Source organism: Cupressus sempervirens, chromosome 1, assembly GCF_028749045.1.
Source record: "Cupressus sempervirens isolate cs-2001-9-10 chromosome 1, ASM2874904v1, whole genome shotgun sequence".
In the NCBI taxonomy this organism is placed as follows: domain Eukaryota; kingdom Viridiplantae; phylum Streptophyta; class Pinopsida; order Cupressales; family Cupressaceae; genus Cupressus; species Cupressus sempervirens.
The window spans coordinates 705,827,995-705,844,609 of NC_143118.1; the positions used below are offsets into that span (position 1 = coordinate 705,827,995).

Here is a 16,615-nt window from a genome sequence, read left to right on the forward strand (position 1 = left end):
GCCAAGTTGTATTCTATTTCAAAAGCCAGCACTTTAGAGGCACAAAATGAGCTGAATACGTTAAGTGTAGCTTACAAAATATGTTTTCCCAGAAAAAATAAGGATATAAGCTGTTTGGAAAAATGGGGAAGTAAAAGATAGAAGTGAAAGAGATAAGTGAGAATTTGTGTTCGTATGGTGCTGAGTTTGCTTGATCAATTGATGGCATAAAACAAGGTTGTTATTCAGTTGGATCAGACTGTTTGTTGTCAAATGAGACATGTTTCAATGATTATTTGAGGATAATACATGATTTGGTAGATTATTTGCTTTTGCATTATTTATTCTTCTGTTTAATGATTTGATGTGGAAATTACCATTTGAATTATGGTATCTTACTAAACTTTTGGATCAAGGATACCAGAAACATATAAATGTTTAGCATAGAGAAAATGAGAAATACAAACTTATCTAACATGATGAGGTTGAGGGTTCCAGGATCAATTTGTCTTATCTAAGTTGTTTCAACTCCATGTTCTTTGTAGATGGGGGGACAACCCTTTACAGTACTAGCACTTGCCATGAAAGAATTCAGCAAATGAAATATGTTGCAAATAAAATCAGTTAAGGGGACAATTACAGGTTAGTCAGGATATCTAAGAGAACAAAAGTATGACTGGGACCATTACTCGATATGCACGTTAAATTGTGCTGTCTGACTTGCATATGGGATATACATTTTACTATCAAACTAAAAATATCAATGCAAACCCACAGAAAGGAGGCCAGATTATGATACTTTTGAATAATGATGTCAGAAATGCTCAAAATTGTAAATTGAGGCAAATTTACATCTAATATCGGTTAGAACTAGATATTATCACTCATGTCTGGAAAGTGGAATTCAGTAATAATAGGAGCAAAGACAAAGAAAATAGTAACTAAAGTAGCCACAGAAAGAGTGAATACTGTAAACAATTTTTTGGGGTCTCTCCTTCTAACTAGAAGAAATCCTTCTTGACTGGAAGGCCCATTAGCTAGAACAGGGCAAACTAGAAACCCAAATATGAGGCCGGCACATGCTGCTCCCAAGTGCGTCCTACCATGGTACAACAAATTGTGAGTTATCCAGAAAGAAAATCTCAATGCTCTCAAATCTATATCAGAAAGTAGATGTGAGAAAAACTTAAAGGTAACAAGTTAACATCCCTAACCTGTAAAATATATTCTCAAGTGACCTAGAAGAATTGATAAGGAATAACAGAGGAAAACAATTCACCTCTCAGAGGAACATATTCAGAAACAAGAAACTGTTATATGGTCTGGAACTGCAATAAAAATGCTTCACATACATACCAATCATCAATAGGGGCCAGGAAACTCAAGCCAACGCTTATTGCACTGGCAAGAACCACTTTCTGAATCATAATATCTGCAGTTTCGTCTCCTATTGCCTCCCTGTTTTGGAACAGATACATGACCCAACAACCAATAATGGCAAAAATTGGACCCTGCATTTTTCCAAAATAGGAGCTTCATATACAGAATGAAAGGTATAGGTATGGCTGCAATAGTGCAATCTAGTAGCAGGCTAATTTTTAAATTAGTAATCTGAAAAAATTACAATATCTTAGACATGAATATCTATAGCTTAACCAGTAAACGCTCCTTTTAATAGAGATTTGATATATGCTGAAACCTGAGAAGTTCCAAAAACTCAATGTCAATCTATATGTTCTCATACTTGTGGCGGGATTGCTTTTGGGGCAGTTCTTACACATATCAAAACTTTATTGATCCTTAAATGTAATTACTAATACCTTCTTTCAAAAAATTGTAATTTTCAAAATTATTATTAAGAGACACATTATGTATAAAAATACCAAGCCTTTAATGTTCGCTGAGCATCCACCTCTCCTCATACACATCAGAGGTCAAATTTTCTGTGGGATGTAATAAGCACCTCAACAAAAAATACTACTTGAAAACTTCAAAAATATTGTTGCTTCAATAGAAGAACTTGAGTTTGTAATCTTCTCTATGAATCTTCCAACAAATTTTAGCAAGTGCCTTGTTCGGGTTGGCCTCCTTTGCATATTTGTATTGATGTGTATATGTGTACATATACACATCCAAACCCATTCTTTTATGATCAAGTATGAGTATTGACAAAAAATTAAGTGTTTGTCTCATTTTGCACATTGTTCTTGTCTTGATAAATCTTTATTCTTTGTTCGTAATGGTGAAAGTAATCACAAAATTTGATACCCTGCAACCTACCATACAGGAACTTCAGAAATCCTTTTTTTAACGAGAAATTTCAGATTAAAGTGGAATGATATAAAATCATAAAACAATAGTTATATAAAATCAAAAGCAGAGTTTGATAGCTTAATGCAAAAATGCATTAATAATATATCAGTTGAACTACAGGAAAATAAAAGTTGGAAAAGATAATGAAACTTATCATTACAAACCAAATTACATTTACAGATCTAGAGAGAGTTGTAGCACCACGTATGTTGAATTGATCAAGGCTATAAAGCAGTATTAAATAAGAATTCCAATGTGAGCCTTCGTATACTCCTTAATACAGAAAATCATTTTCAGCCATATACATAATTATGACAATTGCTAGACAGCTCCAAAATCTGAAATTTATTTTCAGAATCTACTTTAAAGAAAATAACTATAGTAAATTGATTGCAACCATGCCAAAATTGCAAAGGACACGGCTATCCTCCCTACAAAATGCACCGTTGACCAAATTTCATAAAATCGAAAACATAGCAATTTGTTTTGAAATTTTCAGCATTCGATCTGCATATTTTGTAATAAAAAACAACAAAAAATTTGAGAAAAATTCACTGTGTTTTCATGAATCTGGAAAAAAACATTTTTGACTCTTTTTTGTCTTTTAGTGCATTTTGCCTGGAGATTAGCCAGCCCCAATTGCAAATACCACATGCTTTCTGATCATTTATATTCCGTAAGTACAGAAAACTTGATATTGATTCTTCACAAGATTTGTTCTGATTTTATAGATGGACAGAATTCTAACTTGCTTAAAAACTCAAAACATGTGAAACACTGGGATGCATCCCCTGCCCCAAAACCTAAAGTCCCGATTCCCTAGCCATTTTGAGGATAGCAGGATGCCGGAGGGATGTCCCTCTGGCATCCCAAATGCCTGCCCAACCTTCAAAATGCCACAAAACTCCCCTGCCATTGGTGGAGAGTTGAGGGTAATTTCTGGGAGGCCAACCGTAAACTATGACAAGGAATGCTCCCAATTGTTAAAAAAACAGATTAGTTTTGTTGGCTTCTATAACTCTGTAGGAGAATCAAATATGTGAGAATCAAAACAGTTATACTAATTTCAAATGTATGTGAATATATTCAATGAAATATACATTAAAATTTGCAATTTTTAATTTTCCAAGTCATGCCAAGTCTAGGTCTCAATCCTATGCTTGAAAAGTTTCATTCCTGAGTTTTGAAATTAGAAGAATGTCCTGTTTTATTTCTTTGTATAAGTGTACTTTATTTACTCCCAAAATGATTACTATTAGTATTTGGCAATTTGCCACTGACCATAGTCACTACCATTGGATGATCCCCTTCTACCAGAGGATGATAGTGACTCAAACGGATCTATGTCTTTGTATATTGATAGCCCAGATGAAGCTTAGTTTCATAGCCTATTTGTATTCTGATGGTTGAGACTTAAAGATATTAGTAGACTGTGGTTTCTTGATGTTTGAGACTGCTGTTAAAATTCTTTAATGAAATCTGTTATTCTGTTATAAAGTCTTGTTGGCATATTGATATTGTTGTTATCAGTTATTCACATATCTCTTACACTTTGTCTCTCTCTATAACGTATTTGTAGATCAACAGAAGATGTGTTGTAATTGTAACTGCTGGGACTAATCGAGATGACACATCTCATCAAAAGGGCCAAGGAAAAATCTGTTATAAGTTGTGACAATTACAAATGACATATTCAATAAGAAAAGAACTCCTGACAAGCTTGGGACACTATGAGAACTTGAGATGAGATATATATAAGGAGAATAGGAATCATTTATTGAGACCTAACTATATGATGAGTTGGTCAAAAAGATGATCTGCTCAATAATCATCTAGCCATGCTCAAAAATACAAGAGACCAACTTATGTTGGATGAAAATATATTGAAAGAGTGTCTTGTACAGACATTGCATTAATGTCTCATCAACCCTTTCAACCATTTGTATCAAGCCTCAAGTAATCAATAAGAGCTAATTCCTTGGTAATTTCTGAGCTATGTAAACTTCTCTTGTATAAAGAAAAGCTATTTCTGAGCAAAACTTTATGCCAAAATACGATGAAGAACGAAATTAATTTTTAACCAATATAAATAAGGAAAATACAAGCAAGAAGATTGGAGAAAGGCTATTTTCCTCAAGGAACAAAGGTAGTTTCCTTTGTTTCATAAAACTTGATTGTCTTAAGATGGATTACACCATTTTCTAATTGTAACACTAAAATGCAGAGAAATGTAATAATGGTAGTAATAATGGCAAAGATACAATGAATGATTTTGCTCTTTACTAGCATATGATAGACAGAAGGAAGTGACTTGTGAGAATACGATGTTTTGTTCCTTCACGATTGATTAACTCCACAAAACAATTTAAAATTGAGAGAGAGATGCAGGAGGTAACACAAGAATACAACATATGGATGGTAAAATCATGTACAATATTTCACTATAGTAAAAGAAGTCAAGATGATCTATTTGAGGTAGAATTCTAATCTATTTATACATTTGAATCTATGAGACATGCTAAATTCAACCACCAAAGGTAGATGTAAAAAACTTGGATAGCAAGTAAAAGAAATTTGTATCCATTTGGATCCAACAGTAACAGCCAAGTATCTCGATCGAAATGAATCTAACTCAAAGCATCCAAATGAAAGCCCACATTTGGTGACCCAAGGGACCCCAAAAGGCAAATTTAAATCAAATGACCAAACCTGGTCTAACTGTGTTCCTTGTTGGATGAGAATGCAATTTGTAAGATTATAATTTCTTGAGGAGATTAATGATGAACAAATTTTCCAATGTAATAACCAAGCAACAATAGATGCAGCAATGCACCAATATGAAATCCATGAACTCAAATGCACAGCAATTTTTCTCTTCTGATAAACGGAAAATAGCATTGTTCCAATGTTCTCAAGACAATCGCAATAATATTTCAGATGTCTTATCTAATTGAAAATCAAAAGCACAACACTGACACGATGACCTGATAACTTACCGTACCACCTATGGTAGCATCCGGTGTATGGAAAAAACTCATCAAGTTTCCACATATTCCTCCAAGGAAGTAAATCATGCAAAATGCAAGTGATCCATAAGCACCATCAACCAAGGGTCCAAATGTGAGAAGTGCCCAGGAACTGAATGCAACATGCAACAATCCAGAATGCTGTAACATGGCAGAAAACAAAATTCATGGTTAATTATTCTAGACACAATATTAAAAAAAATATATATATATATATAATTTAGGGTTAAAAGCTGACACATTTGAATTCCCGAATAACTAAACTCACTTTCATTTAGCACTATATCATTTGCAATCTTGCAGGCCCTGTCTTTTGATTCTATAGAAAATCTTTTCACTTAAAATTCTCATTTTTGATACCAAGAGCCCTTGCGGTGATGACTCTTATTACAGAAAAATCAAATGAAATGCTAGACCATAGAATTAGCAATTTTATTTTAAGTCAGATATGTAAATCTCTAGAACAGCCTTTGCTCATGTTCCAACTACAAATCATTTTCAGAAGAGTTTACTTTAACAAATTACCACATAATAATTTGATTTTCCAGAACAATACCTTTAAAGATCTTGATATGTAATTGTAACCCATGTATTGTTAAAACTAAAAATAGAATATCCATTTTAGTAAAATTATTTAGAATAAATAATCGCATTTGTTTGTAAAGATAAATATGAAATTCAGCTAAGCTCTTTTTTCCAAAAGGAAATTCAGCTGAACTCTTTTATCCAAAAGGATAGCTACAACATTAATTATTTTAGAGATATATTTATTCAGCATTGTGATGTCTCACAACGGATTCTGGGGAAGCACATACTTTTTGGTTCCTTTGATTTATTCCTGATAGGAACTATGCTAGGAAATATGTCTGTTAAAAAACAGATGGATTGACTTTTGAATAATACCAAGAATATAAACCATGTTCTGATGTCCGCCTTGAAGGCATGGATGATTGGCAGAAACCCTCAGCCTATTTTAATTCTTGTCAGTTAATTAGGGAGACATTAAGGGAATAATAATTAATTAAATTGGTTGCTGCCCCTTAGTGTGTCAATTAAGTAGTGGTGGTGTTGTTTCCCCACCAGGTTGAAACCCCCACTGGGGCACTGTGATCACAGGCTTGTGAATTCACTGATCTGATGTGCTCGTGAGTTTGGGCCCCAACTATGTAAAAGAGGGTGAGGTCCCCCATTTGTGGCATCACTAATTCATAGCTCCAAGTCAAAAGCATTTCCTGTGGAGTCGGAAGGCAAGTCATGCTAGCATCACCAGCCATGTTAAAAAGTTTACCACGCACTTTAAAAAAAAATTGATTAGATTAACTTGTCTAAATTAACTCAATTTATGGCCAATTTACATTTAATTCATTATTTTATTAAAATTTGACAGTTTATTGAAAAAGAAACTTTTGGGGGGTCCAAATGTTTTTTATTTTCTTAAAGGTAAGTACTACTAGAGGGGGTAGATCCCTATATTAAAATCCAGAAGGATATTATTGTACTTGTAAGATTCAGTTAATCCTGCAATTCATTAATTTCTTCAATCTATTGGGAAGAAAATAAAGTCCCTGAAAACACTTATATGATTTGCAAAAGAAGCCAACTCACATTTTTCAATACCCTCCCCGAATAGCACAAGAACCTTTGCAACAAAATAGTTCTTTTTGACAACCTCATCATCAAAAATACCTGCAGTGTAGCCACTTTTCAGATTAATTTTTAATAGAAAGAATTTCAGTCTTCACCTCATGAATGCTCTCTGTCTTGACCAAGTTGTTCATGGAAATAGTGGAAGGATGTATGAAACTGATTGTCTGTGCAAAATTTATGAAGAAAATCTCCAATGGCATCCCATCGTGGATAATGTCTATTTGCAAGTTCTGATTGCTGATGGCTTGATTGACAACATTTTTTATCACATCTTCCTCCAATTTAATGGGCCTAATCAATTCTTGATCAACTGAATCCTCCAAACACCTGCATTTCATACCAAAGACTTTGTGCCCAGAAAAATGGGACCATTTGCTTGGCAGCATCACAGCTTAATTAAATAGAGCAGGCCAAGCACAATGGTGAAGAGCACATGCCACCCACCCCGCAAACCCAAGCACTAAATGGAAGTCGAGCACCATGAGAAAATGCATAACACACTATGAGAAAATCACAAACTCAATAATCATACGTTAGCACCCACTAGTCTACCATGAAAGCCAAACTAAACAAAGGAAAGCAAACATAATCAAAAACTCCCTTTTCCATTTGTAGCTCCCATGTCCTTCTTTCTTCTCCAAATGATTGTAGCTCCAAAGTTGCCTATAGTGCACACAAAATTGAAGCAAAAGCCTATGATAGTGATAATGCCATGAGAATACTTGAAGTGTGATTTTATGTGAGAGAGAGAATGTAAAATGCAAATTAGTAGAGACTCAAAAACTCAAAGATTCAAAGACTCAAGACTTAAGCATTCTCCTCCAAGATTTCCGCATTCTAGATTCAAGAGACCCCTCAAAATGAGAGAAGAGTGTTCATTTTATAATCAACACTCAAAGTGAGGGCATTGGATTTGTCACCCATAGATGTGTGATGTGGCAAGAGATTCCTATGACGCATATGACAGAATATGCCAATTTTGAGATTCTATGACACATGCAAGTCAAATTTGGAAGAGAATCTATGACGCGTCATAAGATTCCTCAACCCACTTAAAGCCAAGAATCTATGACGAATAAGGCAAATAGGGACATGCGTAAGAGGTGATAATAATTCCTATGACGCATATGACAGAATATGCCAAAAGTAAGATTCTATGACACATGCAAGTCAAATTTGGAAGAGAATCTATGACGCGTCATAAGATTCCTCAACCCACTTAAAGCCAAGAATCTATGACGAATAAGCCAAATAGGGACATGCGTAAGAGGTAATAATATTTGATTATGACAAATCTCAGCCAAGTGTCATGATGATGGAATATTTTATGGAATATTTGAATTAAAAATCATCTTATTCCACAAAATAAGAATTAGTAGAAAATGGATTTAATGATGGAAAATAGAACTTAGGAAATTGTAAATTTCCATGGTTTGCAGATAATGAATAAATTAATTAATAAAATTAATTAATTGAGGATGATAATCAAGAAGAATAATTAGTGAGAATAATAGAATTAAATTATGGGTTATTTAATCCTATAGAGAAAATTAGTAGATGATTGGCCAAATTGATTAAATGAATGCGACCGTATCCTTTGATGAAAATGTAATGATGATGGATATGGAATAAGATGATGAAAAGGTAGACCAAAACCATGGTCAAATTGATAGATCAAAATTGATAACATGCCAAGGACACATGACATGAATTAATTGATATGTAACATTTAACCGATATTGTAAATGCTACAGGATTGAAATTGATTGATAAGGTTTGATCATAATAACATCGACGGACATTGTCAATATTATTAAAATGGTTAATGATGTCATGATCTGACATTGAAAGCCTCAACAATGTCAAAGATTGAATGACATGAATGATATTTTGACCTAGCACTGAGAGCCATGACAGTACTAAGGTCAGATTGATAAGATTGATAAGTTGATAGGTTTCCAAGGCAGTGAAAGCCACAACAATGCCTAGGAACGGATAAATGATGATTGATTTGGGATGTTTGATATGTTTTGGCTTGATTAGGACCAATTTCGAGTGATTCCGAGTTGATTTGGGGTGATTCTGAGTTGATTTGATATGATTTCGAGTTGATATGAAATTGATACGAAAGGGGATACAAATGACAAAATATGGTCAATCTGGCCAAAAGATCAAAGTTAGTAGAATGAGAAAATGGGACAAATTAGTATGAAGAAGTGATGAAGTCGTAGATGCGAACCATTTTTGAGCGTCTACATCCTCCAACAAATAGGTGTACATAGGCTAATAGAAAGCACAAGGGAAATGAAGTTGTTAGAAACAATAGTCCACCAAGATAACTAAGAAGGTGGGGGGGTGGGATGAATCAGTTATCCAACAATTAAAACATTTATCTTTTTTAACCATACTTAATAATTCAACCAAAGTAAACAACAACCACAATAAGATGCTCATAGACAATTACACCAGATATGTTGACTAGGGAAACCCTTGATCAGAGGGAAAACCCCGGTGGGAATGATGCCCACAAGATGATGTACTAATATAAATATTCCTTGTTAGAGGATGGACCCTGTTAGGAGACTTTGAATCCCTATTAGGAGATCCCAAACCTGTTAGGAGTTGTGTCAACCTTGTTAGGAGTTGTGGTATAATATATGCAAGAAGAGCCCACTGCCCAAACATGCAATTTCAACTACAAGAAGAGCTCACTGCTCAAACAAGTAATTTACTGTTATCTTCCTCTTTCCTCTATCATGTCAACCAAACCAATTGCTGTCAGACCTTGTAGACTATGTCACAAACCTCGAATCACTTAGCAAAACCTCGGCAATGAAGTTTCCTTCACTTCCGCATTGCTCTACTCAACTTCGCATTCCGTACTCTCTGTTGCTTATCATTGATCACAAAGTCATATCATCACATACCATGACGTAATGACCCTCCTCAAATCTGCTCTCAAAAATGCTGATGAAAGCTCAAGGAATTTCATCAAACAATTCACATGCAACGGACGTATGACTGATATTGTATTTTAGCTGGCTTTAAATGACTCTTTCTTCAATTTGCATCAATGAGAATCTTGAGCTAGAAGACTCCAAATGGACTACACAATGACCTAACATGAGTGTGCTACTAATTTTGACAATATTCAGTGCATATATATGATCTAAGTATGAGAAATGAATACCTACAGCCAACTAGCATTTTTACAAACAGTTGGTATGCAAACTAACTAGTTGATAAATAATGATATTGAATTGCTTAAATGACACCAGCAACTATTATTTTCTTAATTGCAATGAAATTTTTAATACAATGCTCATGAAATATGGCCAAGACTTTTGGCATTTACATGGATTACAAAATGATAATGCTGGTATATTGCACACTTACAGCTGAAACTTATAATGCCTTAAAAACAATACTAACAGTGGAACTTGGTTGTAGATGGCTGTAATAATTTCCTTCAATGCTGCCCCTTCTGCTTTACTTTTCCGATTTGCTTTTTCGAACTGCTTTTCCGGATCTACTTTTTGAACTGCTTTTTTTAGCCTACTTTTTCGGTTCCGCTTTTTCGGACTGCTTTTTCGTATTTGCTTTTTCGTATTTGCTTTTTCGGACTGCTACCATGTTAAATCTCAAGACCATATCTTTCAATGGCGTCAAAATTTCTAGCTTGAAGGGATTTCATCTTTCAAACTATTGAGACATAATCTCAAGAAAATTTTCCAATTTTTTTGATATTTCCAAGCATACTAAAAAGAAGCTCTTCCCTTTCTTTTATAGTGTTCTCACAAGAGCTCAATCCTTTGTTTTCTCCATTTGGGATAAAACATCACTCCCTTTATGTAACTTATGTCTCCAATGTGTTATAAAATAAAGGGAACTCTTTTAATTTAAATATTTCCCACAAACTATAGTCTATGCATTAATAAAGTTAAATATTTAAATTTAACTTTATAAAATAGCTTTATCAATGCATAACAAATCTTATCAATGATAAACAAGTCTTCTTGTCGATTTTAAACAATTACCATCGACATACCGCTACCACTGGATGTCCGACCATATCCAAGATGACTTACTATAAATAGTAAGTATGCCCAAAGTTGCCTCAAAACCCCACAGAAAGACCTGCAGCTGAAACTATCTAGGCCAAATGGCCTCTAAGTCCCTTTAATGTCCTAGTTAGCCTACGGGACCGTGGGAAAATAGGCTAACAACAACAACATGCTATAAATGCTAAAAAGGGGACATTACACATGATAAAGGAAAATGTCCTTCCTTTATACCAAATTTACAAAACAATTCCCTAGTTCTGTTGTTAGACCTTCTCAATTAATTATTATAGGACCATATTAAGAACACATTACACTTAGTGATAACATTAATCTTCCATCTTGCAATTTGAATAACTTTCCGTACATGCAATATTATGACGAGCGAGCTTAGCCACGTCATCCTCAACATGTCTTCTCCATGTCCTCAACCTCGATCCTCAAGATATCAACTCTACTAAAAGATATAACAAGTTTACCAGAACGTGCCTCTGTAAACTCTATCTCAGAACATACATCACCAAAACTTACATAACTTCTTCTAGACTTATCCTTTCTTCTTCTGACGTTAATTGCATTTACCAGATACTCAGAAGTATCTCCCATAACCTCGGGTAGTCATAATATTCAACTAGTCGTCTATACCAACTTGATCTTTCCACTGTTCTTATTTTAGATACCACAGAAAACTACTATGTTGACATCAATGACAAACTTAATCATGAATGTAACATATCATCATAGTAGTACTCCCCCATAGGAATATCATCAGCATTCATGCTTCCAACCAATCTTCCAACAGAAGTATCCTACACAATCTTAAATTTGGCAATGCTTTCTATGTGTGAAATATCCCACCCTTGATCTGAAGTTTTAATTTTCTAATTGAGGGATATTTTCTTACTTGTGATTTAATTGCTCTTTATTTTTTTAATCTAATGTTTTTGGAATAGAAGTACAAGGCCAAATTGCACAGTTAAACCCTTGCATGCCAAAATTAAATTAAGCAAATATAGACATACCCGAATTGTCTGGCAATAGATAGTATATATTTTCCTAATAAGTTTGTTGACTAGCTACATGCAATTATCACATTCTGGAAAGTGACGATCAATCTTGGATTTTCATGCCTAGATTGGTGAAATGCATACAATAAATTTAATCATCCCTTTGCAGCCTTGTTTGGTCCAAAATGCACCATAAGAAAGCCAAACACTTTGTTTACCGCATAGGTTAATTAAGAAATGCACACAGATAATGAACACGAACAACAAAACTCCTTAGATTATTCGCATATGCCAATAGATTACATAACTGGTGATAAGATGCTTTATAATGACCCAAGAGGGTGTATAAATACTTTTTGCCAAACCTTCTAGAAGAGGTCCGTCGGCTACAAAACAATCCTAATCTACCCGTCGGCCCATCGGCAACAAAATCTTTACCAACAACAACACCCTGTTAGTTACAAAATACACAGTCTGCCGACTACATCATCCCCCCCAAAAGAAAAGTCGTCTCTCAACGACTAACAAAATAGGAGACAACCTCATACAGTAATACAAAGAAACACTAAAGAGAAGGTGGTGCCCCTGAGGAATGCTGTTGCCGACGCAACTCACAGACCTGCTCCCTTCGGATGCTCAAATCCTTCTGTATCCGTGAATTAACCTTGACAGCCTCCTTCAGGAGAAGTGCCGCATCCATGGCCTGCTTCGTTGCTACTTGCAACTCCTATTCTGCTACATCCTTATCCCATAGTAACGCTGCCCTTTTAGCTACCCAAGCTACCTACTAAGTGGCCAAATCCGCTGCTAACTTTACTCAAGCCTCCCTCTCAACCGCTAGAGATCTCTCGGCCGCAATCCTATATGCTGCCCTGTCTGCCTCCACGCGCCTGCGAGCATAATAAATCTCCTTAGACAGTGCCATGATCTCATGTGCCAGCTTCTCTAGCAGAGTGTTGCGCAGCCCCAATTTCAGCTCACTGGTCCAATCCACCAACATCTTTGGTGTCTTGACTACTGGCCAACCTCTCTCCTCAAAACATGAACAGAACCGTTGCAGACAAATCTCTCTGATGAAAGCTCGAACCAAATGCCACTCCCTCCGTCGAGTTATAGCTTGCAATGCCACATCATGTCCCTTCCTTAGCGCAACCTTCATAGCCTTAAGGTAGTCTCTGCACCTATCCTCATTCGACCCATAATCCTCCTTTGCAAAGCCCTCCATCATCCATTCGGCATCACTATTTTGTTCCTCATCTGCGAGCATGCCCACATCCGATGGGGCCTCCTCTGCTCTCGGCGCGACCATGGCCTGTGACACCCCCACCTCCTGAGGCTCTGGTCCTATAGCTAATACACCTAGATGCGCGGGGGACTGGATGGATGGACCAACCTCGGTAAGGACAAGTCGGACTGATGTCTCAAGAAGGTGTTGGCTCTATCTATCACCTCCAACTGCTCTAACTATGCGAACTTCGTGCCCTCCTGCTGTGCTGGCTGGGCTGACTGTACTGGCTTGGCAGACGCTACTAAAGCAGATGAAACAGTGACGACTGCATCACAATCAATCACTTCCAAGCGAACCTGGGGCTCAAGCTCTGGTGCTGGTAATTGGACACTCTGCGAGGTTGGCTACACTGGAACATCATCTGCTATGGCTGCAGAAAGTATCTCCTGGAAGGGTTGCTAGTTTAACGGCAATTGTCGCTAATGGGACACGCTCTGCTACTGCCCGAGGGACGTCTACTACAGTCGAAGGGGTCATCACAGCCGGTGCATGACGCTAACCAAAACAAGGAATGTGTGATGTGGGAGCGGACAAGTGCACCAAAGTTGACAACTGCGGCAGGGTGAAAAATGTGGGCTCACTATCTGCTGGTTCACTGCCCACCTTCGCGGAAGTACTTTCTTCCTCATACCCCGCCCCGCTGCTTTCCGAAGTCTCCTCCCGTCCGCTATCAGTGTCCTCGTGTGCTACCTGCAATCGCCAAAATACCTTTTTCTGTCCCGCGGCTATCCCACCTGTCCAGATGTTGCCAATAAAATATCGGGGCTCTCCCGGGCCAACTTCCCCCAAGGTGACGCTTCAAAATCATCCATGAGTATCTGATTAACCGCTACTTCTAGAAACAAGCCAATCGCATGATATGGCATAAAGAATGTGCGATGCTGAAGCGTCATGAATTCCTCCATCCTATTGGCAAAGTCCGAAGCCCAATCATACACCATAGTCTGCATGATGCCATTCATGAATACAACCTGCGGCAATGAAATATCAGAAGCTCGAGTCGCAACCGTCAACCTGCTCTTGATCACATCCATAATGCATCTCCAATGACCCTCCCGAATGAAATCTCTGTGGAGCCCTCTACATTTCGACCCCTTAACCACTGAATCCATCTCCTCGGTTGAGAGATCGCGGCCCACTAGTTGTATCAAATGTTCCTTCCTTTCCTAAGAGAGCTTGTGGTTTTTAATTTCCACCTTCTTACCGCCGGAGCTGGAATGCCAAAAACCCTCATGAAGTCCCTTGGTTTAAAAGACACCGTCATCTGATGCTTTTTTACATAAATGTACTTGTTCTACTGTGCTGACTATATGTCTTTATCATAGTTCGCAGAACTGATTCAAATAATCGGATGGAGAAAATTGGAAGCTGGATGGCCCAATGTACCTGTGCCCGTATCAGAATTTGCTTAATCTGGTCCACCTCCAGGGTCTCATGCCACCATTTTCGACATTCACTGCCATTAAGACCCTCAAATTGGACAGTGAGATGAGTGAGTTCCTCCTTGACCTTTTGTTTCTTGCTAGTGGAACCCAATGGCCCTGCAACTCGAATCCTAGATGCCAAAACCCTTGCATTCTTTTCCATATGTGCCGCCAGCTGACTCTTCCACTGCTTCTGTTTGCCTGCCGATTCCATGCAATAACGGCTTCTCCTTCCTTATACAGGTTTCTTCCATCTGTTACAAGAAAAAATCCCATTTCGCGGAAGAGGCAAAAGACCCTGCCGTAGCCAATCAAAGGACACAAGCACACCTTTCTCGCGGGAAAATAAGGTAGCGGGTAACCTTGGGGGGAATCTTGCAATGAAAAACAATACACAACCAACCAAGCTATCCCTTTGAAATTTCTCCTTTGGCAATGAGAAACAGAACTTTGAGAATCGAAGATCACAGTGGGAGTAGATTTTTCTCAGCTCGTTCCCGAGCATAGTCGGGCTTATCCAAAGTTCGATATGTTCTAATAATCAAACCCTCCATCATGCAATTGCATCAAACAGCTCCAAGTCACCAACCAATTCCTCCCAAGAATTTCGAGTAAATCCACAGGACAGAGCCAAGCATGCACGGACTGTGTAAATATCCTCCCCGCGCTAAAGAAATGAGAAGCCTTTCTCAAAAACAAGAAGATGAAGATGACCTAGAAGATAAACAAGAAGATGCAAAAGCACTCGCACTTGGAGAAACCTGCCCGTAACTGGGGAAAGACTGCGGCAGCACAGCCCGCGGGAGACGATTACATGCATGGGGCAACAGTCGCCTAAGAATGAGTCCCTGCTCACATGCGTGGAGAAGCCCGTCAATCCAACATTCGCACGTCCATCGAGATAACACAGTCGCCGTCCACAAAAAGCTCCAGCGAAGACGAACCCTTATCCTTTATTCAAGGATGACAATAGGAAGCAAAGTCTTCGAACCCTTGCACTGGAATTGTAGTCTGCAACTTAAACATACGCGATTACATCATTGTATTTGCAACTTAAACATACTGAAGTCACCGCCATAGTTACTGCAGACTTAAACAAACTCATCAATGTGAATTACTATCCTATGGAAGCGACATCGATCAATAGGTGTTGCCGCCCATGATCTTGCTGATATGTTTATTGTGCTTGTCCTTCCATTTGATTCTCAAGAAGCCTGCAGAGAAGAAGTCGTGCCTGGAATGGTCATTGCGTTCAACATAGTCTTAAGATGAAAAGAAACAGCCGTAGCCCCCACCAAGAAACGCATTCCTACAGTTGGACAAGCTTCCACAGACAGGTGTCGGCGGAGAGTTGGCCGCGGCCTGCGGCAGGTGGCCGCGGACAGGTGCCCGTAGAGCATCTTCCGCGGAGAGTTACCCGCGGGGCATCCTCTTGCAGCCCACTCAACTCTTTGTTTTCTTTTTTTTCTTTTTTTATTTACAATAAATATACACGTCACCTCAGTTTGGCGTCGAAGCATCGCCATCCTCTGACGACAATAACGACGAGGGAATCATCTAGGCGTACGGCAACAACGACGGCATCTTTCTAGCTCGGTATATTTTCAATTTGGATCCGTTGACTGCCTGAGGTATCTCTTCCCAGTGCAAGGTTGTCAATTTGATTGCTCCATTGTCAGCGACCTCTCGGATCTGGTATGGTCCAACCCATCTAACCTTAAACTTCCCCGGCTTGATTTCATTTCGCCCATTGTACTTTGAGATGCTATTAGAATCTTGAAGCATAATTATTCACAGTTAGTTGCTGACAAGGATTACCTTCTGGAGTGGGGTAGCACCTATTATGAGACATAATTAGGGAAAGAGGAGG

General features: G+C 37.7%; 1 protein-coding gene across 6 annotated transcripts in view; it reads right to left on the minus strand.

Moving 5' to 3' along the window:
* Positions 1 to 769: 769 nt before the first annotated feature.
* Positions 770 to 16,615, minus strand: part of LOC149579895 (uncharacterized) — a 155,456-nt gene continuing 139,610 nt past the window's right edge. For 2 of the 6 annotated variants that reach the window (XM_089787743.1, XM_089787753.1), the window contains 4 exons: positions 6,924 to 7,004; positions 5,289 to 5,459; positions 1,336 to 1,490; positions 770 to 1,078 (listed from right to left, as the gene is read on the minus strand). In XM_089787743.1, coding sequence (XP_089643869.1) covers positions 850 to 1,078; positions 1,336 to 1,490; positions 5,289 to 5,459; positions 6,924 to 7,004 — 636 coding nt within the window. In that variant the 3' untranslated portion in view covers positions 770 to 849. Of the gene's footprint in view, positions 1,079 to 1,258; positions 1,491 to 1,683; positions 2,249 to 5,288; positions 5,460 to 6,923; positions 7,005 to 16,615 lie in introns of those variants that run through there. The other 4 variants (XM_089787769.1, XM_089787760.1, XM_089787775.1 and 1 more) reach the window with 4 other exon arrangements.